Raw genomic sequence first — 26,540 nt, forward strand, 5'->3', positions numbered from 1 at the left:
GGTTTGCCAGAAAGGAAAGCTGGCCTGTACACTTTGCAGGGCACAATGTCATCAATGCAGAAACCCCTGTCTACCAAGATGACCATCTCTAGTTGTAGCATTTTCAACACACCAGATTCCCAGGTTGGTCGCTGATAGTTCCAGCATACAGTGCTGAGACAAAGGTCACTGGCCTATGTGGCACAATCCAAATGAGCCTCTTCAGAGTGCAGTTGAACTTGAGGAAAATATATGACTCTGGAAGAGAGGGGAATATGGCCATTGACACCTCAGATCAGTGCAGTCAAGATTTACTGGTGTTTGGGTAGTCCTGAACGTGTTGTGATGCCCCCACCATCTCATTGGGTTTTCATTTGTGTTTAATTGTGTTTTTCTTCTGTTGTAGGCAGCTGGTTAAGCAGCCTTGGAGGCACCTGGGCTCAGGGTGTGGTGCTGCCTACAAAGCCTACTGTTTTTCTGCTTTCACTGGGTCTCTCCTGTGTGGTGGAGAGTCCTCACTGGCCATTTTCTGTTCACTAACTTGCTTTAGTAAATCCTTACTTTTGTTAAATAAATCAGTTGTTGAACCCCCACTCCTCTGTTTGGTCTCCTTTCTTATTACAGCCCACCACTTCCAGTCTGGGTTGTAACAATCTGCAGACAGATTTCTGAGTTTCTCCTCCTTCGGTACACAGATCCTCACTGAGCCATGTACTGTGAACAAATAGTTTCTCCATGATATTATCCAGCAAGGTCCCGTTTTTGTCAAAACAAGGGTGAGGTAATGAAAAAATAGAAATATTTCATTAAATTAACATTTAAATTATTTATATGCATCATTAAAATAAAAAAAAAAACATGTTTTGAAATATATAAAGTGCACCAAACTTGACTCAGTCCATTCAACAATTCTAAATGGACAATTATGTAACTCATCAATTAATTATTTGAAAGGATAATTTGTCAATTAAATACTGAAAAAAATAAACAATTCATTAATGAGGCAAGAACTTTTCTCTCTCTGTCTCTCTCTCTGGAAGCCCCACTCTAAGGGAGTTTGCAGTGTATTAGTGAGTCATATATTGTACAACCACAGTCATAAAGTTTTCAATCAGTAGTTTTATTTCAGTATGTATTTTTCCAGTATCACAAAAAATGTAATTTTATATGGTTAAAACCATCTAGCTTATGTGCACTTTTTAAAACACTGCCCAGCAAACATTCGGACGTTTAATGACAGTTGAACGGTCACAACTGTAAAATACCTGAAATTAAGAAAAATTAACATGACATCTACTACATTTTCCTTGCCCGGCCTCGAACCTGGATCCTTCGGGGCGAGAGTCACCCGCTCTTCCAACTGAGCTATGCCAGCAACTACTTGACTAGTAGACTTTTTTATATAGATAGGTAGAGGGTAAAGTGCGGGATACACTAACCAATCAGAGGACAGAGGAGATCTGCCACAGGCCACGCCTCCAGAGTGCCAAAACCCTTACAGCCGAGCGAGCAGGAGTCAGAAACCGAGCGCGCAGAGAGGCTGCCGAGCGCGCACAGAGGCTGCCGCGCGCGCACGTTTTCCTCTGCCGTGTGCTCGTTGACAACGCGCGCACGCAGGTTTGTCACTTGTGCACATCCTTGTGCGCTCACAGACACAGTTTGCTCCCTCTCAGTGCACAAATGACCTCTCGCCATGTATATTTCCGCTCGCGAGTCCCGTTCACACGCGCGCTGCCATGTATATTTTCGCTCGCGAGTCCCGTTCACACGCGCGCTGTGGACCCAATGCGCGTGCACGGGTTTTGACAGGGGTATGACGCGATACAGTAGCCGCTCTGGGGTGGTTGGTGTCTGCTGCGCTTTGCCAGACCCCGACAAAGTGAGAGGAGGGGGTGTCTTTGTGCCCAGTTTGCTCCGTTTGTGCGAGCATCAGGACAGCAGATGCCCTGATGAGCTGCATGACGGATTGCTCATTTGGATATTACACACGTCATGACCGGCAATCACTGAGCGGGCCAGTTTAACGGCCAGGCCACCGGGAAATCTCCCGTTTCCCATCCCCGCCACTGAAGAGATGTGTGTTAACTTAGAAAATGTGGGCGCAATTTTAATTACTTGTCAAACTCGCATGCATTTTGCCTGATGAATATTAAAGTGAGCTCTCATTCTGGTGTGTGTGAATGGGTTTATGAATGACACTACCGCAGTTAGAGCTAAAGCCTTAGCTAAAACATCCTGTTAACCACACAGTTTATTAAAAATAGAACACAAAAATGCAACTACCATACACAGTAGCGGCGTCGACTCTTCTATGTCTTTGCCACTGAACGTGCTATAAGTGCTATAAGCTAAAAATGTTAATGTACAGCCCTGAGTATTGTTATTTGTGGAGATAAAACATTAAACGTTGCAGAGCAAACAGAGTCAGTGGTAGAGTTGTGTTGCTGTTAGCCAATCAGAAGATAGATGTTTAAATGCACATCCTGCCATCTGTTGCTCACCTCTCCTCTATCTCACTTCTACTTCCTGAAACAGGAGCACCAGAGCTTTTTCTAACAAAGACTGACTCACAAGGCAGTGATACTATAGACCACTAAAGATGTGTAGAAAAAGGAGTGAAATTTGCCTGAATAAGATGACATGTTTGTTTCATTAATGGTTCTGCAGCTGGATCTTCCTTCCTGCACACTCAGACTTAAACATTCACACAAAAGAAACTGCAGCTGTCCTACTTGTGAGGCAGCGCAGGTGAACCTTCGTGGTCATTAGACGAGGTTTTCCGGGGTCTTATGAGCCTCTGAGCATCCAGTCGTTTGAGGAGCCGGGGGGTTTGAGGGTCCCAGTAAATACCATTGATGAGGCAGGTTGTGTACGGTGCTACCTGCAGGAGAAACAACACCACAGGCATAAACATTTAGGCTGGTTTGTTAAGTCACACCAAAAAGTTATTAGAAATTAAACTGGTTCAAGTGGCATTTTAGACATTTTAATTATTGTAAAAAACTATAATAAATTAAAATAAAAGTAGCTTTAGAGGTGCTCATGTAAATTACGACACAAATGTTTATTCGCCAGCAACAGAACAGAAAAGACTGATTAATACTCTTAGACATCTTCATCCTGTCTAGGGCTGTATTCATCCTAAAGACCTATAATAACCTCAACCCACAGCACCACTTCACTTTATTTATAGAGTGTGTTCCGCAACCTCACCGGATGCCCAAGCTGCTGCACACAACAAGACAATAAACCATAAAACAGAATATACATATAAGTTATAGAGAACACTCTAAAAACAGGATCAAATTTAAAACCCTCAAATTGATGGCACATCTAAAGTCAGAACAACCTTTCTACAGGTCCTTCTCAAAAAATTAGCATATTGTGTTCATTATTGTCTGTAATGTACTGATAAACATCAGACTTTCATATATATTAGATTCATTACACACAACTGAAGTAGTTCAAGCCTTTTATTGTTTCTAATATTGATGATTTTGACGTACAGCTCATGAAAACCCAAAATTCCTATCTCAAACAATTAGCATATCATGAAAAGGTTCTCTAAACGAGCTATTAACCTAATCATCTGAATCAACTAATTAACTCTAAACACCTGCAAAAGATTCCTGAGGCTTTTAGAAACTCCCAGCCTGGCTCATTACTCAAAACTGCAATCATGGGTAAGACTGCCGACCTGACTGCTGTCCAGAAGGCCATCATTGACACCCTCAAGCAAGAGGGTAAGACACAGAAAGAAATTTCTGAACGAATAGGCTGTTCCCAGAGTGCTGTATCAAGGCACCTCAGCGGGAAGTCTGTGGGAAGGAAAAAGTGTGGCAGAAAATGCTTCACAACGACAAGAGGTGAATGGGCCCTGAGGAAGATTGTGAAGAAGGACCGATTCCAGACCTTGGGAGACCTGCGGAAGCAGTGGACTGAGTCTGGAGTAAAAACATCCAGAGCCACCGTGTACAGGCGTGTGCAGGAAATGGGCTACAGGTGCCGCATTCCCCAGGTCAAGCCACGTTTGAACCAGCAACAGCGGCAGAAGCGCTTGACCTGGGCTACAAAGAAGCAGTACTGGACTGTTGCTCTGTGGTCCAAAGTACTTTTTTCAGATGAAAGCAAATTTTGCATGTCATTCGGAAATCAAGGTGCCAGAGTCTGGAGGAAGACTGGGCAGAGGGAAATGCCAAAATGCCTGAAGTCCAGTGTCAAGTACCCACAGTCAGTGATGGTCTGGGGTGCCATGTCAGCTGCTGGTGTTGGTCCACTGTGTTTTATCAAGGGCAGGGTCAATGCAGCTAGCTATCAGGAGATTTTAAAAAGCTTTATGGAGATGAAGATTTCATTTGTCAGCTCAACCTGCACCTGCTCACAGTGCCAAAACCACTGGTAAATGGTTTACTGACCATGGTATTACTGTGCTCTATTGGCCTGCCAACTCTCCTGACCTGAACCCAATAGAGAATCTGTGGGATATTGTGAAGAGAAACTTGAGAGACACAAGACCCAACACTCTGGATGAGCTTAAGGCCGCTATCGAACCATCCTGGGCCTCCATAACACCTCAGCAGTGCCACAGGCTGATTGCCTCCATGCCACGCCGCATTGAAGCAGTCATTTCTGCAAAAGGATTCCCAACCAAGTATTGAGTGCATATCTGAAAATAATTATTAGAAGGTTGAATTTTTTGTATTAAAAACACTTTTTTTTATTGGTCGGATGAAATATGCTAATTATTTGAGATAGGAGTTTTGGGAATAGGATAGGAATCTTTTGCAGGTGTTTAGAGTTAATGAGCTGATTCAGATGATTAGGTTAATAGCTCATTGAGAGAACCTTTTCATGATATGCTAATTATTTGAAATAGGAATTTAGGGTTTTCATGAGCTGTACGCCAAACTCATCGATATTAGGAACAATAAAAGGCTTGAACTACTTCAGTTGTGTGTAATGAATCCAATATATATGAACGTCTAATGTTTATCAGTACATTACAGAAAATAATTAACTTTATCACAATATGCTAATTTTTTGAGAAGGACCTGTATATAAAAACTAGTTTCGGAACGCCACACTGAACAGAGTCAGCACTGAAAACGCACGGTATATAAGGAACCCAGCCGGTTGCATGATGTCACGGACTAGTGTCAGTGTCTTTACAGCAATCCTCACACATGTTGCACTGGCTCACAGTTCAGTACAGAATTGATTTTTAAATTATTTTATTTGTTTTTAAAGTCCTACATGGTTTAACTCCGTCATACTGGGCCGAATTGCTTTGCTGGTACGAGCCTTCTGGAGTCCTCTGTTCGACCAATCAGTTCCTGCTGATTGCTCCGAGGGGACAAAGCTTACACAGCTGCAGGCCCAAGGCTGTCGAATGCTCTGCCATTAACCATCAGAATGGCCTCCCCAGCTGAAGTATTTTAAAAAAGGCTTAAGATGCATTTTTACACACTAGCTTTTAAGCACATTGCACAGTAATTCGTGTTCTCATTTGTGTCCCTGTGATCTAGTTTTAGTAGCAGTGTTTTTAATAATCTTTTTTGCAAATGTTTTTATGTGTGTAGTGTTCAGCACTTTGAGTATCCTTTGGATTGTTAAGAGTGCTACAAAAATAAAGATGATGATGATGTCAATACTAAGCAAGCATGCAGCAACAGTGGAGAGGAAAACTCCCTTTTAACAGGAAGAAACCTCCAGAGGATCCTGACTCAGTATAATCAGCCATCCACCATGACTCACTGGGGATGGAGAAGACAGAGCACGCGCACACACACACACACACACACACACACACACACACACACACACACACACACACACACACACACACACACACACACACAACATATATACAAAGTAGTATTTCTATGGCTACATTGTGATTTCTTAGTAAATATTCTATTTAACTTTATCATCTTAGTGATCTATAATCAAGTCAACAGGTGAACTAGCAGTAGCTGGGGTGCTGGTGGATCATTTGAAAACCCCACACAAACCAGTACAATTTACCAAACACCATTACACACCAGCGCCATTCCTACCCCTCCAGCGCAAATACAACGGCCAGACGAGAGGGTGGGGGGGCAGCTGGCGGTCCGGGGGTCAAAAAGATGAGCCCTGCAGGCCGGACCTGGCCCACAGGCCACCTATTGAGTAACACTGGGATAAAGGCTTGATTCTGGCTAGGCGACGTAGATTGAAAAAACTTGCCTGCAATACCTGATTAGCAGTCAAGAGCAAAAAAATCATCAGAACCACAGGCAGTCTTACAGGCGTGCTGTTTAGATCAGTCGGATCTAAATTCCCAGAGAGAAAGAAGACATTTTTCCTCCCCATTTGTTTCAATTTATAAAAACTGGCAGCATGTTCAGCAAAAGTCCAACATAACAGTTATCTAAAACAACTGTCAGAACGCCCCGGGGCAGCTGTGGCTACATAGTAGCTTACCATCACTGGCTGCGTGTGAATGTGAGAGTGCATGAATAATGGAAAGCACTACATAAATCCAATTCATTATTATTATTATTATTATTATTACTACTATTATTATTATTATTATTGTTATTATTATAAAACTCAAGAAATATGAAAAAAAGCGGGGAGTAAGTAGTGTAACAAGGAAGCTTTGGTTTTACTTCCCAGAAAAACCAAAGCAGATTCTGAGACACGGACAGCTGCCTGTGAGGAGAAAGTGTGATGTTCTCAGAAACAGCAGCCCAACCGGAGCAGCTGACTGAAATAGAAGCCGTCTGTGTGACTGACAGGAACGTCTGGGAACTAGGATGAGGAGTGATCTTACAGGAACAACAGCAGAAAAGAAACTCACACTGGTCCTGAAGTGAGAGGTGTACAGTTCTGGGCGGTTCTCATACTCCATCGGATCGTAGAGGCCATCACTTTTCCTCACCAGGTGGTGGTGTCGGCTCAGAACCGTGGCGTACACTTTGGTCATGTCTGAGAAAAACGTGCTGTTACTGGTGACTGTTGCAACAGGTTAGCATTAAATGCTAACAGCTTCAGTTCATATACATAAGACTGATGAATCATAGCTAGCCTGCTCTGAGACAACTCTTGTGATTTGGTGCTATAGAAATTAACTGAATATAATTTAATTACAAAATTGCCATAAACACATAAGAGGCCTCTGTTGCTGCTGCAGCTGCTTTTATTCCTCACCTGCTCACCTTCTTTTTTAATGCCTCTTAGCTCTGGACAGCAGCCTCGGGCTTCACGGTAAACAGAAATTAGTAGAGTTCTGGCGCATCTTTAAATCTTACCTCCAGTTTCAGAAACATCCTTCAGCTCATGAGGTTCAACATATTCAACAGGAAGCTCATTGATGATGTCCTGGGCTCCCTGAAAGGGCAAAAACATCCTTCAGCCACTCCTCTGTTCTTTACGTTTGCTTCCAGGACGCAGAACCTTTTGTTTATTTATTACCAGAGTAAAAAGGAAGAGCAGGGATTTGTGTATTTTGTGTACCTTGGAGACATTTCCTGTTCCGGTGAAGCAGAATGTGACGGGACCAATGGACTTGGGCATGAGCCCCATGGAAATCTCATACCCACAATCCCTCACTGCCTGGATGGCCTGGCTGACGTTTCGGTAGTTATGTGCCATGCCAATGTGCTGCGGACAGCAGAGAACAAAGTTACAATCACAGCTGAGAATTGAACTTAACAGAACAAGGGTTCTCAGGAGATTTAGGATTGAAATGAGGAGGAACGGGCTTCTCACCATGAAAGGAGTGTTATGTCCTAGAGCCAGGAAGCGAAGACCAAGTCCGTGCAGGATGTTAATCATTCCTGACAAAAACAAATGGGACATTTGCAATCTGAACAAGTGTCATTTAGTGTCAAATATGTTAGTTTTAAGGTTAATATCAAGCGGGAACCCTGGACACCCAGAACTGATCCCAACACGGAAGTGACAAATATTGCAGTTCCTTCCTCATCCACCAGGGGCTAGCTCCACAAACAGAGCAAATCCTCATCGACTCTTATCGAATTTTTATCAGTGAGTAAAATTATATTTCTGTACTTTATTTCTCTGGTTGAATGGGGGAAATGCTGTGTCTGTAACATAACACTGCTTGGTCAAAGATGGATTGTAAACGGGGTGGGACTTTAGCGCATTACTTAGAAGAAAAAGACATGTTTTTAAAAATCCACGCATTTAATCAGAGCTTGCAATTCAAGCAAGTGGGAACCTTTGTCATTGATTTTCTGGTAGACCGAATATCAGAGACGCACACACCAATGCACAGGGCTCTGCTAACGGCTACTAAAATGGAATAATTTGTAGAACTTGCCGTGCTTGGACTGATGCAGCATTTGGGAAAACACATAAGCCTCTTCTCTTAACTTGTCCTGAAAACTACAAAGTTCCTGACGCAGACATTTGGGAAACAAAGACACATGCTGCCGGGTGGCACCGGAAACTTTACAAAAGGGGAGGTAAGCTACATTTTTAACATTTATGTAACATTTGTGCATCGCTGAAGCACAGGCAGAAAGACGTTTTACTCGTAGCAGAAGTTTATGAAAGTGGTCAGACGAACAGCTGGGAGGATGCTGAAGGGAGGATGATGGGAAATATGACCTCCATCTTTAAAAAACCCTCCCAACCACCACATTCCACTGTGGGGACCACGGACAGCTCCTTCAGAGGGAGACTGAGACGCCCCAGATGTTAAAATACACTACCATAGATTTTTCATCCCTATTATTATTTGCCGACGTTGAAGCCCAGAAACGGAGATTTTAACCGCTCAGTAACGTGTTCACGACTGAAAGAGAAAGTTTTCCAACTAACTTCCAGACAGAGCTGATATAACTCCAGCGAGCAGCGACACGCTCAAACCAGCATGACTCTGTGGCTGCTGTAGTTGTTATTTTTCCTCCCCGACACACAACAACGTGGTCAAGCTGCTCAGACATGCTCAGCAGCACAAACCTATGTTTCAAACCTGTTGTCATCTAATGTTGTCATTATTATGATGAAGATGAACAAAACAACAGGAGCCTCCTCAGCTCAGATCAACCCCAAGATGCAGGTATCTGGCTGGAACAGGTGAGCATCACAGTAAACCAGTGGAGCAAACTGAGCTTTAAATATGTTGGTTTTATTTCCATAGTTCTTTTTTAAAACACAGAAACAGTTTTGTTACCTGTTTTCCCGCTACGTTTCGTTTGCGACTGCAAACTTCTTCAGGCTGACGCTGATGGTGGCGTCACTTCCGTCTCCGTTTATCCACGGGCAGCAGAGGACGTTGTCGCCCTCTGCTGCCCGCTCTCCCCTCTCCTACGATGCAGTCCCATGCACAATCCAACGTGTAAATTCCATCGTCTCTGTTCATGGTCCCACATACACGTCTCCTTATCTCAATTGCTTCTTTAATCCATCTTTTGTATTTTTGTTGTTCGGTGTTCATGATCCTTGTGTTGTCCCAGTCCATTATATGGTTTTCTCTTGTGCAGTGATCTGTTATGGCTGACTTCTTTATTGTGCTTTCTGCTTCTTGTTTTGCTGCTCTTGTGTGTCTTCGACTTGTTTCTTTCTCGCACTCCTTTCTATGTTCTATTGTTCATGTGTTGAGTTGGCGTCCGGTTTCTCCTATGTATGTTTTATTGCAGAGTTTGCATGGGATTTTGTAAATGACTCCACATTTAAGTCCAGCTAATATTTTGTCTTTTGGGTGTACTAGTCTGTTTCTAACTGTTGTGTATGGTTTTGTTGGTGTGTTTATGTTGTGTTTTTTCATTGTTGCTCTTATTTTTTCTGTTATGCCGTTGATGAATAGTAGGGTTATCACTGGTTTTGGTTCTTGTCTTTCTGGGTTTCTGGTTCTTTACTTTGGTTGTTCTTTACTTTCTGTTGTTGTTTGTTGTTTTCCTTTGTTTATTGCCCATGTCGGGTATCCGCAGGTCTTTAAAGCGTGTTGTATGTGTTTGTGCTCTTGTTTACGGTCTCTTTCTTCTGTTATTATGTTTGTTCGGTGATATAATGTTCTGATTACTGACATATTGTGTATGGTGGGGTGTTCTGATGTCCATAATAGATATTGGTCTGTGTGTGTTGGGTTCCTGTATGTGTTTATGTTTAGGGTCCTGTCGGTCTGCCTGGTTATTTTCATTTCCATAAAAGCTATGCTGCCTTCTGTTTCTGACTCATAAGTGAACTTTATGCTGCCTGTGTCGTCAATGTTATTTAAGTGTTGTGTTAGTGTTTCTGTTTGTCCTTTTGGTATGATTCCCAGTATGTCGTCTACGTAGCGTTTCCATAGTTTTATTTTGCAGTTTTGGGGGGGGGGGGGGGGGGGGGGCTATGGCTTTCTGCTCTAGGTCTTCCATGAAAAACTGGCACAGGGTGGCTGATAACGGGTTACCCATGGCGAAGCCTTCCAGTAGTTTGCATATTGTGTCATCGTATGTGAAGTAAGTGGAGTTAGCTACCAGTCCTTTCAGTTGTGCTATGTCATCTGCTGTGAGGTTTGTTCTTTTGTGTAAAGTCTTGTGTTGTCTGATTCTGTTAACTACTATGTCTATGGTTTTTTGGGTTGGTGTGTTTGTGAACAGGGATGTGACGTCATGTGAGATGAGTATGTTGTTATCTTCTATTGTAATCTCCTTTAGTTCTTTTGCCAGTTCTATGCTATTTTTGCAGTGGTGATCTGTGTTTCCTAATAACGGGCTGAAGATTTTGCTGATATCTCTTGCCATGTTGTATGTTGGTGTACCTATGCTGTCTACTATTGGTCTAAGTGGGGTGTTTTGTTTGTGTATTTTTGGCGTTCCATATATTCTTGGTGTTATGTTTGCCGTAGAATCCAGTGTTTGTATATTTTTTCTGTTATTTTGCCTTTGTCTTGTAGTGGCCTGAGGAAGTTTGCAGCCGCAAACGAAACATAGCGGGAAAACAGGTAACAAAACTGTTCTGTGTTTTAAAAAAGAACTACAGCATGGAATTAGAAATACGACACAGCAAGAACACACCTAAGATGTTGGTTTTATGCTCTTTTTCTGCTCCAAAACATGAAAGTTAACAGGTGAGATGTTGCATTTTCATTTAAGATAAAATGATATTTTTATTTTGTTGTTGGCCAGTGAGAAAAGATTTAACCTACAGTAAACAGGAAGTAGAAAGGCTGCAGATAGATGAATAGAATATCCCTTTATTGTTCCTCAATGAGGAAAGCTAGATGTCACAGCAGCGATGACACTTATTACAGGAGAAAAAAGGAGAATAAAAAATAAGAAAAATGAAAAGAAAACAAGAAAACATAAATCCTGAATAGATTATAAAAATGCTGAAAATACCACAAGTAATGAATACCACTGATGCCTTTTATTTAAACGGACTTGCTCGTGTGTAATTTGGTTATTCCACATTCAGTGTTAATGCAAAAATAAGTTTGTTTCCAAATTAAAAGGTTCAAAATTGCATATATGTTGATAAAGAAAATGTGCAAATTTGTGTCACTTTTTCAAAAAATATGAAGTAACTTCTTCCCAGATTTTCATTTTGGCCCAGTGTGAATTTGAGTTTGACACCTCTGGTCTAATCATTTTCCTATCCACACAAAGCTCAAAACAAGCGACTCGACCTCTTTAAAAAAGTATATATAATAATGACTGTTTTATTACCCTACCAGTTCTGAAGGAACCAAGCTAGTTCTGTTCTTGAAGCGGTCACCATTCACACACGGAGGAGGGGTGACGTCAGCCGGGAGGTCAGGTGTTGTGAGAAATTGTGTTCTCCTGAAATATTCTGTCCCCCCGTGTCGGGAGTTCACACTACTGACCATTTTCACAACATCTGTGATCAACTTTTACGGTAAAATGATGTAATGTAATGTAATAATGTATGCTTGTGGTTTTTTATCTATATTTCCTCCTAAAAACAATAAAAAGATACAGTAAAAACAATTATTCACTTTTTTGCAGCAAGCTTATTTATCATTTTTGAAAGTTATGTAAAAGAATGTAATCTCACTCAGTTTAACATCTTTTATTTGAGCTAGTTTAGTCCCCGCCCATATAGACATAGAGTTGCTGCTTCACTTTGGAGTCGCTCAACTGCCTTTTCCTCACTAAAAGCGCCATTTAGCTTAGCATGTCACTAACGTCCTGCTGAGTACCAACCGTGGAGGAGGATCGGAGCATGAGCGGATGTAAGCGGCCAGGGCGCCCGACTCTGATCACAATGTCTGAGAGTGTTTGTGTTTTCACAATCCATATTAGAGCGGCACAGGCAACCAGCACGACTACAGTCTCGCAGAGAAGCCAGGCCCCTGCATGGCTCGGCTGTCCTAGAGCTCCAGCGGTTAGCTAAGTTAGCAAGTAGCTACACTGGTTCATTTGCTCCTACCCTCAAAGCTCCACCTCTTTTCTTATTTTTGGATCGTCTGGGTGTGATGAGAAATGTGACATGGACAAAACTGGTGGTGGGAACCACCTTCTTGGTGTCAAAAGAGAAGAACAGAGAGGAATGGGCACGGTTTGTCCACGCCTTGTGATTTTTATCTTGAGAGGGGCTACATAAAACATCATTTTCTTTCTTTCTTCCTATCAGTTTCTATGTCTACGGTTAATATTCATCTGTAAGAATTTCCGTTCCATCATCTATTAGCTCATGCTTAGTTTATATTAGTTTTCAATAAGAAAAAGTTAGCTAAGAGAATCCAGAACAGAACAGTTTGGTTTCACATACCTGCAACTCCAGCCCACTGACCAAAAGCCACAATCCGATACCCGTTGGCATCAACCATCTTCTCATAGTCGATCAGACGAACCTCCTGAAAACACACAACTTACGGTATTGTAACATTTTGAGACGATTAAACTGAGATTGATGATTTTCAGCATGTCTGCGGTTCCCATCGGCCCCTCAGGATGATGCTAAGTGTTGGATAACTTTTATTTTTGTTCATTATTACTAACGACAGTCTGTTCAGTAGAGCGGTCATGCACAATTAACACCTAAGATATTACAGATGTGTTCTGATAGATGTATGGACGTAACAGTGGGACCAGTTCTAGTACAGTGGGTTTAAAAAAGCACCTCTAGTGTCATAAATGTCATAAATGAGGTTTCTTCTAAAAGATCATAAATATTTACAGTAAACTCTTGTTAATTAAAGAACTAATTACCTTGAAAAAGCCTTCAGAAAAACTTCTGTAACTAGTCTCTGTTTCCCTAAACAGAGGCCGTTCACAAGGCTATCTACAGCAGGTAAGATGTTCATCATTTTAACTTTTCAACAGAAATCCACTAAAAAGTATCGATTCACTGTTGGTTACATGGTGATGCTCAAGTATCTTCTATAAAAACTGTTCATCTGTTAGGTAAGCAGGTGTCGTCTTAGGAGAGGGGAACTGGAGATGTCCCTGTGAGGCTCACCTTTTTCAGCAGGTCATCCAGGAGACCCATGTTGGGTTCCTGGGCTTTGATGGTGTGAGAGAAAAAGGCATAAGTCTTCCTGGGAATAACCTTCTCCTCTGGCATCCTCTTCACTCCGATGATCAGAGACGCTTCAGAAATGTCCTCTTGAACCACAGCTCCTGCTTTCATGTAGAACTGAAGAAAACACGGGCTGCATGAGAACTCTGGCACCTAGTCTGCTCATCAGACTACTCTCTGCGCTACAGGTTATTAAGAGTTTTTCATGGCTCTAGAATAACCTTTTACACTGGTTGCACTGGTGCACACACACAAAAGTTACCCTGATTTTCCACTGGACGTGTGAGCAGCGCTAAGGTAACAGACGCACTGCAGACACAGAACAAAAATGACAGCATTCCATGCAGCTGGTCCCACGAGATGATGAAATGATGGGAGAAGACCACGCATGACTCCAGCGGTTCACATGATAACAAGCAAGGAGAAAGACGGCAGCATGTAGCCAAATATTCTGGGTTTTTCCTGTTCTGCTTACATCGAACAGAAGAGGTTGCACTGGTATGGGCGTACTTTTCTACTAGGGAAGCAACAGGAAATCTTTTCAGTGTTCCCCACCTATAAATGTATCCTCTCATCCTCGTATGATGATCCATTTCCTGCTTCCTGCCACTGAAAGGCAGCGGGGGAGGGGACACTTATTGCAGCATTTCATTTCTAAATATAAACAATTTCTGCTTATATTTTCAGCAGGCTGTGGTTTGGAGTTGCTCCGATGTGGCTCGACGTGACCTGGGAGTTTAATGATTCCATGCCAGAGCACTGGTGTCAGGACTAGGTTATGTCCAGAGCTGATCATGTGATTTCAGACTCGATTGGGATTGGGCATTACGTCCCCGAATTTGGATACAGGGTTCAAATTGCAGGAGAACGAAGGGGAGCCCGGTTCTCCTGCAAGGTTGTCGGGCTCCTCTGAAGCCTTACACACCCAGAGGAAGCCCGAAAAAAGATCCAGTTTCTACTTAGATTACGTTATTTGTGTTGACTCAGCGTAGCAGGAATTCTTCTGAGCGGAGATGCTGAACGCTGATTATTCACAAGCTCCAGGAAGCTGCGTCCTGCGCTCGGCCAGAGTAACATTCTCAAAGTGGTGCCACCTAAAAAATATATAATTCACACAAAATTGTTTGTCCGTTCATATCCTCTCTGGTAATTTCTGTCTTTTATCCGAGCCTTACGCGCTCTGCCGCAGCAGTACCTGTGGTCCGGTGTTCCCCTGCCAGCTCCGTGACAGAAAGTGGGCGTGCCCCTCATAGACGTGGGGGGAGGAAGAGGGGAGGGGTCATCAGTAATCAGTGTAAAGTAACCTGTGTGCTGCACAGAAACACAACTCACCAGAAAATGGTGGTGTTGCTGGACATTCTGCTGTTTTATGGCTTTTTGTCTCTGAACTAGGAAATTGCTGCAGGCAGAAAACTCCTGAGCAACCATGGACTCCGCCCTCCAGCCAATCAGCAGCCACAGTCACCATGCCAGCCCGACTCAGCCTTGCCAAGAATTTCAACAGGCAGTGACATAAAAATTGAGAAAATATCCAACCGTGCTCTTGGAACCTGTGGTCAGGCCGAGCTGCACTACTCCGTGTTACTGGGATTAGTGCCCTTTGAAACTGGCTATGCAGTACAGCAGTCTGTACAACTTCAAGGAGATTCTGACCCACCATCTGGCACCTCAGGAAGGGAAAGTGGTGCACTACCAACACTGTTTTCAGTGGTGACAGTGTGCTGCTGACCTTGACTCGGGACATTGTGGGTCGGTGGGCAGAATATTTTAAAGGGCTCCTCAATCCCACCAGCACATCTTCCAGTGAGAAAAGGAAGTCTGGTGACTTTGGGTCGGCCTCTCCAATCTCCGGTGCTGAGATCACTGATGATCACTGGTGAAAACGCTGCTCGGTAGCAGGGCTCCAGGGATGAATGAGACCCGTCCAAAGATCCTGGATGTAGTGGGGTTGTGTTGGCTGGTGCAGCTTTGCAATATTGCATGGACATGAGGGGCAGTTCTGCTGAATTAGCAGATAGCAGTGGTGGTTCCTTCTATTTTAAAAGGGGGTCCAGAGGGTGTGTTCCCTCTGCAGGTGGGTCACACTCCTGAGCCTCGCTGGTAAGGTTTACTCAGGGGTTCTCAAGAGGAGGGACCGATGAGAAACAGAAACTGTTTCCTTGGAAATCAGAACGGTTAAGAGAAAATTTGAGAAGATTTGGCTCCATAATTTGGTTCTTTTTGGCACACAGTGTAATAAAGATTTGTTTTCACCTTTTTGCTGACGTTTCATCTAACTAAGCCTTCCTCTGCGTTGCTCTGAAGAAGGCTTCAGAGTAGACTTCAAGAGAAGGCTACAGAGAAGGCTAATGAGTAGATAACAGCAGCTATGTGAATACGGCACAAATCCATTTTTTAATGAAGTAACAAAACTGACTGACCTTCTCATGGATGGCCCTGCGGTTGGAAGGTTGGACCAGGACTTTGACGCCATTGTTGGTGAGCTCTTTCACGTGGCGTGGGGCCAGAGGAGCCCTCCTCTCCCAAGGATTGACATCTTCACGACGGATGGCCAAAATGGCCCTGTGGTGCTCATATCGTCGCTGACCAGTGAGGCAGCTGGGCGTCTTCCTAGCTTGAAGACTGAGGACTCTGTGCATGACTTCAGCTCCTCTGCTTACAACAGAGACAAAGACAGAATGAGGACCTAGGCGAGTTGAAATAAAGACCGTCAGATCCAGCAAAGGAGAAGGCAGCAGACCGGCAAAAGTGATGTACAATTTCTTCAGAGTAATAGTGAAACTATCTCAAAGAGTAACATGGAGCTCACAGCATTCCCATTGGTGTTTGGTCTCACTGACCCTGCCTCATAGTGAAAGCAGCTCTCTCCTCTGGTGCCATAATGTAGCACGGCTAACCAACCCTAACCCTGGAAGTCTTTATTATGGATGCTCGGATCGATCGGCCACAGGTCAAAATTAAACGATAAATGACCCGCACTTGTATAGCGCCTCTCAGAGTAAGGACTCCAAAGCGCTTTACACTACAGTGTATCATTCATCCATTCACACACTGGTGGTGTTGAGCAACGATGAAGCCACAGCTGCCCTGGGTCGCACTGACAGAGGCAAGGCTGCCGAGCCAAATTCGCTCTCTGTGAAAAACACGCGATCGGCAAATTCTGATCAATGCCTTTTAGAGCCAATCACCTTACACTCGGACTCTGTAGCCAGCTGACACCCTGTGTCCGGCATCATGTCACCCTCACCCGTTCCTTCACACTGCGCTGGTGCGAGCAGCAAAAAAGTACATACACATCTGTGTCAAACTGTTAACTCTGTCGCTGAGAGTGATGTAAACGCATGGGGGAAGCTCGTAAAAATACGCCAACACAGCAGATTCAATAGGACTTTAGAAGAACAAACTCTGTGAGGTGAGTTTTCAAGTCTCACAACAGAAATAAAACACACCCAGAACACTCACCAACACTTGCCTGTATGAGCGAGACCGCCAGAAAACTGAGCACATAACCTGAAAAATACTAAGTCAATGTGCTAGATGTGCTGTGTTGTGGAGGACCTGCACCATATATTCTGTTGCTTTTGTAACCGGATTACAGGATACAATAAGATAATTAAAGGAAAAAATAAACAAATGGGCCAATAATTAGGTTCGGGGAGAATTGGAGGTCGTTTAAGAATGACTGGAGTCATGGGTATAGTATGAAATTTTAATAATAATGGGAAATATAACACATAAAGATAACACATAAAAACAGAAGAAAACAATCGACAATAGTATAATGGTCGGTTTGAGATTTGATCACATGAGTCATAAGTCAGCCGGCGTCAAGTCTAATCCCCACGACTGGGGTGAAAGTCAGAGTCCAGTGGTGCGATTTTTTCCTACCGCACCGTTGAGATTGTTCACAGAAGAGAGCAGTCTGCTCTTCAGTTACTTGAGATGTCCTGGTTCGTTCAGTGGTTAAGGCTCGCCATCTTCCTCGTCAGGAAGAAATTCAATTCTCGTTCCAAGTGAGTGATCATAGAAGTCGGGATAAAACCCAAGGGGGAAAAAAAAACAGCCTGTAAACAGCAGGACTGTTAGCGATTTGGGATCAACCCTTCTCATCACATCACAGCATAAAGTCTTACAGACTTAAACAAATGCTTCCCTCTATTGGCATAGCCAATCATGTTTGGGTTCACAGTTCAACATAACATCAATTTGATTGTCTATTATAATAATAATTCTCAGTAGCTCTGGAAATACAATTACATATGACAACAATTGTTCAGCTGAATAGGCTCAGTTAGATTCTATTACTCTACACTGTTCAACAAGAAATACATTCATGACAACAAGGATACATTTGGTTGTGTTTCTATACAGCATTTTGACACCTTGTATATCTGTAACACAATAAATAAATAAATATTTTCTATAACAAAATTAAATCAAGTATAAATTCTGGTTCTTTGGTCCACCTTTGTAAAATAATTCCTCCCTAATCAGTTAGCTTTTATTTTTTTATTTTTTTTTATTAAATGTTTGGTTGAGGCATGCATTGCTAATCCTATGGCGTTAGCTATAACGCCCCTGAAGACCTTGTACATCTAGGCCGTACCACCGTTAACTGGTGGTTTGAGATGTTAACTCCTGGGATCTAACGTCTAGCAGCCCACTGCGGTCACCTCGGTTGCTGTAATTAGCTTTTTGAATTTAATAATTTGCTGAATTTAATCTCATTCACTCACCAACGCGCTCCAAGGGTTCCCTCCTACAGAGGATTGGTTCACTCTGTCGTCTCCACACAAATCTATAAGAATGGAATTAATTTGATAAGCACTTTGTTTTTCTTTTCTTTTTTAAGTTGCATCGTTAGCTTTTTCCCTTCTTTTTTCTTTACTCATCGCGTCAGTTCCAAGTTCCCAGTTCTTATTAGAAGGAGTCGAGTCCGCCTCTCCCTCTATCTACGTGGCCCCCAAATCAGGGTTCTTCACGGCCTCGACCGTTGTTTTTTTCCTCTCTCTCTCTGCTCACTAAACGCTCAGCGCTGCGTCGAACGGTTTTATTTCGCGGAGGCGGGACTTATTTCTCTCAGCCAATGAAATTTCAGATTCCCACCTGGACCACTAGTACACAGCTTTCCTCTTATGTTTTTTGTTAGTAATGTTCAAGATTCTTGTTCTAACCAATGTTTAATATTAAACTCGTTATTTTAGTTATTCACCCTTCCAATAATTCATTATGAAATTATTATCTATTAGTTATTTAGTAGGGATGTAAGAAAATATCAATATGGCAATATATCGTGATATTTTTCCCAGCAATATTATATCGATATTCAAAAGCCGTGTATCGGAAATATCGATATGGCAATATATCGTGATATTTTTCCCAGCAATATTATATCGATATTCAAAAGCCGTGTATCGGAAATATCGATATGGCAATATATCGTGATAATTTTTCCTGCGATTATTACATTGATATTCAAAAGCTGTGTATCTAATTCCTGAAAGAATTTACATGCAAACATTTGTGTATTTTCTTTTTGTTTTGCGCAATTCAATCGCCACCCGCTAGTTGGCAGCAGTAATCTTCATCATCTCTTATTGGAGGGACAATTGGCGGAGGGAAAATTATACAAATTGCCCAACCAGCCAACCCTAGTATATACAGAGTAAGATCTTCTGTTGCTATGGATGGTCTGTTTCTAAACTAGAAAACTTAAAAACTGTTAGAAAACGTTTGCTAACATGTTCAGATTTTGAAAATGACTTACATACACATTTGTACTTGTGTTGTATAGATGATGGCAAATGTAACTTCACAAGTGGAAGCTGGTGAAGCAGAGCTCATTCCTGATGCTGCTGATGCACATGATTAGGGCTGCAATTAACGATTATTTTCATAATCGATTAATCTGTCTATTATTTTTTCGATTAATCGATTAATCGGTTTGTTATTGTTTAGCTATTTAACCTATACAAGTGATGGATGCATTTCAGTTAAGAAAAAAAAACATAAGAGAATTGTGCAGTTGACTGCAATCTATTTTATTGCACATGAACACAGTCAGCAGTATAAAATGAGCTAAACAGTGCAAAATATCAGTCCAGAATAATTTTTAGCATTAGCTGGAAGCCTGCTCCTTCCACCATGGATAGTGGCCTCATGTCTTTTACCAGCATGTTTAGAATAGAGTTTGTAAGTGGTATGAATTGCTGGGGGGTGAGTGTCTTCTTCCCCATGTAGTTGTCCATCGTTGCTTGTTTTTTTTTTCTGCATAAGAAACACAAATAGACTGAAATAAGTACACATATAAAATAAAGCAGCACACACACTACAACACTAAATCAATATTATATTATTTGAATTAATTAACAATATACAGTGATCATTTATTTTGAGAGTTACGTTCTACAAAATAGCCCGCACCAGGAGATATTCAGAAAAAAAGTCAATTTTTTTTACTATTAAAAAGCTCTAAGTAAGAAGCTCATGAGGTTTTTACTTTGAGTCGGGAGTGTTTAAATTAGCCAGAGAAATGTGAAAAATGTTTATTTTGTGTAATACTGTTTAAGAAACATGATAAAAATGTGTTGTGAGGCGTTTTACAGCGTTAGATAGTAAAACAGCCTTTTAATAGTAAAAAAAATGACTTTCTGAATTTCTCCTGTATTTAAAAATTGAAAGTGTACAACTATGCCGCGTTATATTCACCTGGACACAGCTTGTCTGTATATTTTTCTCCGCGGAGTTGTCCTTTTTTGAATGAGGAACACAGTTATGGGTTTGTGCCGTTTTTCTCTTAATGAGAACATTCTTATAAACAGACGTGCTAAATTTGGCAAGCGCATGATTCACAACACGGAGGAGATTCACAATTGCATCTAGTCAATTAGAAGTAGAACACCGCAGACTGACGCGGCAAAAAAACATGTTTTACATCCACTATAACAAACTCAGCTAAAACACTAAGTCCAGCTTGTTTATTTTCTGTTACTTACCGGGCTGGCTCTTCCAAATGACGGCTCACTTGACCGCGGTGCTCTTCCTCTGCTGCATCAGCCCCCACATGCTTTCGTCTCAAATGTTCACTTAGGGACGTCGTGCTTCCGTGCCATGCTAGATGGTTTTTGCATATTTTGCAGGTCAACCGTCTTTTCAAGGCATCTAGAGTGAAGTGCTCCCATACTCGTGAGGTTTTTGTCCGGGGTTTCTCTTCAGTTTTGTCGCTTCTATTTTTCTCCCGTATTTCCTCTTGTTCCGCCATCTCTCACAGCAAGATGAGAGTCAGTAACGTGATACGTCATGAAAACCGAGGGCACTCATTGGCTCATTACTGCCACACACTGGCGGCAAATTTAACAGCTTGTAACCGATGTCAGATTGTGGTAAAAATAGACTTTATGCGGTAAAATATGATTATTAAACAACTAATCGATGACTAAAAAAGTTGTTAACTATTTTAATAATCGATTATAATCGATTAAATCGATTAGTTGTTTCAGCTCTACACATGATGATGATATTCACCAGATGACCTCGGTGAACCGTGCAACTCCAGAAAACTCATTTGTCACTAATCATCAGGTACATTTTAACCATCATAACACAAAATAGGTTGTAGGACCATACATGGAGAGCGGGACTGAACCAGTCATCCTGTTTGTTTATCATTGTACCAATCTAGTTTTTAATTTTTATTTATCCACATATACGTATTTAGTGTCACGAGAATCAGCTAAGAAGTGTTTTCACTGTGTTTCTTACAAAATAAAGGAATATGGTCATCATTTGATTTTCTCAGGAACCCAGCTCTTCTTTTGTGGGTCATGACTCAGCTCATCTTCCTCAATGAGGAAGGACCATTTCTAAAACCCTCTCTTTGGCATCAGACTCCAGCTGCAGGTCTCAGTTTCCTGTCTTTCAGCTAAACAGCTGATCTGTCTGCTGGTCATTCATCCTTCTCCTTTATCCATAAAAACTCACTAAACTACAAAAAAGTAACAATCTGTCACAGATCGTTCCATTATCTGTCTCATTATTTACTCCGCAGCTTTGTGGCATGTATGGAAGCAGTCCATTGTGAACCATCTGTAACGGACCACTGCATCCACACCTGATGGCAACCCTGACATGGTGGAGGCAAAATGGAAGTCACTTGTGAATCATGTTCAGGACATCCATGAACACGAGACACCTGAATTTCCAAATTTTCTCCATCTTCCACTGGAAGGACAAAGCAGAAACAAGCAGTGGCTGGTTCCAGGTAATTATTGGAAGTCTCGTGAGTGTTTGAACTACACTTTAATTTTCCTGGAAGTAAATTTAATGTGTACTTTATTTAAATGTGTCTTGTTTGTCTACAGGATCAATATCAGTAGTCAAGTTGGAGGAAGCAGCATTTCAGCCAGGATTTGTGAAGGATGTGAGCAGCTGTGCATATATAAGTATGTGTGTGGATGCATAACTTAACATGCATGTTCATCATATTTAAATGACTACAATTACAGACTATGCCACAGCACTTCTCAGCCGGCTGCAGGATGCCTACGCCAACAACCTAACAGGACTAAGCAGAGCAACATCTGGAATCAAATCAGCTGATCCTGGACCACTGACAGCCACATGTGACCGAGTGGACAAGAATGAAGCCATGGAACAATATGTGTAATACTCATTAAAAACCAAGCAACAAGTTCTTTCACAATTGAAATATTTTTATCAGTTCATGCAAACATCATTTTACAATTTTAACAGATACCACAGATCAGGCCAGTGGAAGCCTCTGTACTGGCCATCTTCACCCGGAAAGGTTGCTCTGATGGCATTCACCACACATGATGGAAGAGGCTTGCGGATGAGTCACCCAATGATGTCATGTTCCCATCGGATCATCTGCCTGTAATGTAAACATTTTAAAAAGATCATCTCCTCACCTGACAAGCGTATTGCTTTTTAAAGTTATTTCTATTACTTATATATTCTAGGGATGTGTATTGGTGAAATTATGGCGACACGATATGCTTCACCATACAGTGAAGATACATATAAACAGATATATAAGGCGATACATTCAACCAGACAATATTAGCAATTTTTTTTACTGAATTTGTTGTAAAATTCAATTAACAGTCCAAACTGATACGCAACGTTTAACATGAGGTATCTGAACCATGATAGAGGGATTTACATTTCAATGGTGGAAACAAAACCCGTTGCACACCGCTGCCAACTAGCAATCCACGTATGAATTGCACCGAAAGAAAAGAAAATACAAATGTTTGCATGTAAATTCTTCCGAGAATTCAATACACGACTTTTAAAAATTGATATTTCGAAGGAAAAAATATCGCAATATATTGCTATATCAATTTTTTCTTACATTTCTAGTCTATTTCATATATATTTATAGGTAACACTTTACAATAAGGGTCCCTTTATTGACGCTACTTAGTGCATTATTAAGCATTAATAAATCATTAAATAAAGTGTTAACTGCTTTTATGCATTATATAGCCTTATTAAACATTATTTAAGTAACATCTAAAGTACAGTGTAGGATAAGTGGATGAATTAGTTAGCTGTTAGTTATTGCTTATTTGCTGCGAATACACAACCATAATATATTATCAAGGGTTAATTAACACATTAACTAACATGGTAATTACCACAAGTGATTTAAATTAAAAAATGCAAGTGTTATTTAAAGCTTAGTACTGCATTAATTAACGTTAATAGTTAACTGCTTAATAATGCATTAAATAATAGGTTTAGTAAAGCTATGTAACGCATTAAAGCAGTTAACACTTTAATGGTTTATTATTTGGTTGCACTAAGAAACGTTAATAAAGGGACGTTTATTGTTACGTTTTGGTTTAGAGCTCATCTTTTTTGTGGTGCAGATCTCCCTTTTATTACATTTAGACTGTTGTGGGCTTTCGGTTTAGTTTAAAAAAATAACCTTGAGTTTGGTTTAACCACCCAGTTTAGAGTTTGGACCTTTGGAGATATTTATTTTGGTCCAGAACTCAGTAATCTTTGCCCAGCGGGACATCCCTACTTATTTGTACTTTTGTTTTAATTCCCCACAGGCAGAATTAGTTTTATTATTCCCAACCTGTGGATGGAAAGAATTATGGTTGTTTTTTGTAGTTGTAAATAAACCTGATCGTCATTTTAACTTTTAAATCCCATGTTGCTGTCCCTTCCTTTTTGCACATGAGCCAAACTCCCAAGGAAGGGTCGTAACATCACTCGTCTCGCGCACATAAGTGACCAAAACAAAGCAGCATGGAGACACTCTGTCTCCAACCACCTCTCAGGCAGCAGCCTGCACTCCCAGAATATAACCAAACACCAAAACATAACCAACCACAACACAATAAAAGCAGTGTTTTACAAAATGGAAGGCCTGTAGTGTTTATTCTCTTACAGTAACAATTTATCAATTTTTTTGAAGAATTTATTTGAGATTTTCTGGTTTTTATTATTTGTGCAATAGAAAAATAATCGTTAGATTAATCGTGTAAATGGCCGTTAGAATAGTTGACTATTTGTTAAATTAATCGTCAGAATAATCGTTTTAAAAATAATCGTTTACCCCCAGCCCTATTTAATGGTATTAACTCAAGATTGGGTCAAATGAACTCAAGAGGTTGGGTTAATTCAACCCTCAAATTGGGTTGTCTATCATAAATAAAGCAACCCAAAACTTGGGTTGAATATGATAACCCAAGTTTTTGGGCTAAGATAACCCAGAAATAGGGTTGGTCCCTTGAAACCCAGGACATGGGTTGTTTTTAACCTTACAGATTTTGTGTGTAGAGATGTACTGGAGCTTTACTCATTTAGTTTGTATTGTTGTAGATAAGGTTTGTAAGAATGTATGATTGTATAAATAAAGCATGGTGTTAAAATATTTTAAAACTTCTAACGAAAAATGGAAGAATTAATAGTGAAGTAATATTGCTAGTTATCCATGACACTACATTTGTTTGAGACATTAAATCTGTTCTATGAAAAGCAAAGATTTGTTGTTCAGTCTTTATACAAACTACAACACATTTCAGTTTCATAAATAATGTGTCCTTACTCATTAAACTGCAGATTTATGGGCCCATGTTGCTCTTTAAACAGGTGGTATGCCAGCCTTAGAACAAAGGGTAGCCCTCAGATCCAGGATGACCGGTTACACTGGATATGAGGTGCAGGTGGCTGCAGAGCCAGCAGCAGCTGCCTGAAGGGTTTGGAGCTGACAGCACACACTATGGATGATGCTGTCCATTGCTCCACTGCTGCCATACTGATACACCTGAGCAATGCAGATAACATAAATTATAAAGTAAAGTTATGAAAACTATGATTACTGAGCATTAGCTTTTAGCTAAATATGGCTCATAGCTAATATAGCATATAGCTAAATATGGCTAATAGCTAATATAGCGTATAGCTAAATATGGCTAATAGCTAATACAGCATATAGCTAAATATGGCTAATAGCTAATATAGCGTATAGCTAAATAAAGCTAATAGCTAATAAAGCATATAGCTAAATAATTGTATGATCATTAAAATTGTTAGCACTTCAGCTGTTTGACTTAGTAAACTTATCTGTCCCTATGCTATATGTAGCTGTGTTTATACATATTTAATGACATTAGGCAACTCCTTACTTACAAATAAAAAGTATGTTTTGGAAATTCACTTACCAGTTCACGTTGCACAGTCTGTGCGCATTTTGACTTTCCCACGACTCAATTTCCCTTCTAACACCGTTTAAATACTCCCTCTCGTGGCTGCCACCATTAGGTGTCGACTCAAAATTACGTGGTTGTGGTCCTTCAGCCCTGAAATTGTGTGTAAATTCTCATTTCGATTCTGGCGACATCTCCCGGTAAAGCTCCGTGAAAACAGTCACTAGTGAAGCGAACAATTTCTCCCTCCCACGTCACCTTCGGTTTTTTACCAGAAGCAGTGCTTGATTTTTAAACCAAACGTTCCCGGAATACAAATACTGATGTCAATTCAAAGTTCACTAAAGGCAAAGCAGATGCCGGAACACGCACGGGGAAGGGCTTCGCTGAAGTTTTTGACAATTAAAAATTGCGCCCACATTTTCAAAGTTAGCACACTTTTCTTCTAACAATGGTAGATTTTGCATATTTACTGTTCCCCTGCTTCAGCCCTCTCCCCTGCACAGCGGCCACAAACTCCCTGGTGTGCCTGCAGCCTCTGAGAGGCGAAATGCTTTACGGTCCTGCGAGGGACTGAGGTTTGCAGGAGATCTGAATTGTGTCAAATTAGGGCTGCACAATATATCGAAAAATTATCGTCATCGGGATAACAGGACGTGCGATAGGCCCATCGCAAAGCACGTCAAAAACGGCGATAAATGTTTGGTTCAAACATTTCCATCCGTGTCATACATCAACTTTTTGTAAACCAGCTCTGTTTTTTACGCGGAAGTATTATTTGACCAATCAAATGTAGCCCTTCTGATATGCGGCCAATCAGATGGGTCCATTCACGTAATACCCTCCCCCAAACACACGCACACACACACACGTACACATACACATTGTCACGGCTGCCAGCCTGAAGAGGGAAAAAGCAGCCAGGATCGCCCAGCTCTGGTGATTGACCGGACACCGCCCCTCCTCCTCCTCCCTTCCAGGCTGCTGAGGAGCACAGCTGAGCTGAATCCATCTGATGACCAACACATGGGATAAAAGAGCTGTGCCTTCAGCAGTCTGGGAGACAGAAGTGCAGGGGTTCTGCTGTTCTCCATGATTTGTTTTGTTTTAACCCCTTCGTTTGTTTGCTCGTTCCTTCGTTTTGATGAGTTTAACTTTTAAAGTTTAAACTCTTGTGATCCTGTGGGATCTTGTGTTTGTGTGATCGTTTGTTTTAAAGGTTAACTTTGTTTGTGGAAATATGATTGACTTAGGTTTTAAACACCTTAGTTGTGGTTGAACTTTTAACTACGTTTTAACCAGGTGTTTTAATAGTTGATCATTCGTCTTTTAACGTTAACCTTTTTGAGAGTTTGTGTGTGTTGCATTATCTTTATAATGCTCGTCGTCTGTTTTGCT

General features: G+C 41.3%; 2 protein-coding genes across 3 annotated transcripts in view; both read right to left on the reverse strand.

The window, feature by feature from the left end:
* aass (aminoadipate-semialdehyde synthase) overlaps nt 1-26,540 on the reverse strand; it is a 72,639-nt gene that overhangs the window by 39,235 nt on the left and 6,864 nt on the right. The window contains exons 2-9 of one of the 2 annotated variants that reach the window (XM_015965645.3): nt 15,876-16,107; nt 13,396-13,572; nt 12,706-12,790; nt 7,732-7,799; nt 7,477-7,623; nt 7,272-7,350; nt 6,821-6,948; nt 2,712-2,860 (exon numbers count right to left, since the gene is read on the reverse strand). In XM_015965645.3, coding sequence (XP_015821131.1) covers nt 2,712-2,860; nt 6,821-6,948; nt 7,272-7,350; nt 7,477-7,623; nt 7,732-7,799; nt 12,706-12,790; nt 13,396-13,572; nt 15,876-16,094 — 1,052 coding nt within the window. In that variant the 5' untranslated portion in view covers nt 16,095-16,107. Of the gene's footprint in view, nt 1-2,711; nt 2,861-6,820; nt 6,949-7,271; nt 7,351-7,476; nt 7,624-7,731; nt 7,800-12,705; nt 12,791-13,395; nt 13,573-15,875; nt 16,111-26,540 lie in introns of both variants that reach the window. The other variant, XM_015965646.3, reaches the window with a different exon arrangement.
* Nucleotides 19,480-20,860, reverse strand: LOC139062649 (E3 SUMO-protein ligase ZBED1-like). The gene is made up of 2 exons (XM_070544120.1): nt 20,451-20,860; nt 19,480-19,722 (listed from the first exon to the last, which is right to left on the reverse strand). The coding sequence occupies exons 1-2, from the start codon at nt 20,714-20,716 to the stop codon at nt 19,551-19,553; spliced, it is 438 nt and encodes a 145-aa protein (XP_070400221.1). The 5' UTR covers nt 20,717-20,860; the 3' UTR covers nt 19,480-19,550.

This window comes from Nothobranchius furzeri, chromosome 14 (assembly GCF_043380555.1).
Source record: "Nothobranchius furzeri strain GRZ-AD chromosome 14, NfurGRZ-RIMD1, whole genome shotgun sequence".
Taxonomy (NCBI): Eukaryota; Metazoa; Chordata; class Actinopteri; order Cyprinodontiformes; family Nothobranchiidae; genus Nothobranchius; species Nothobranchius furzeri.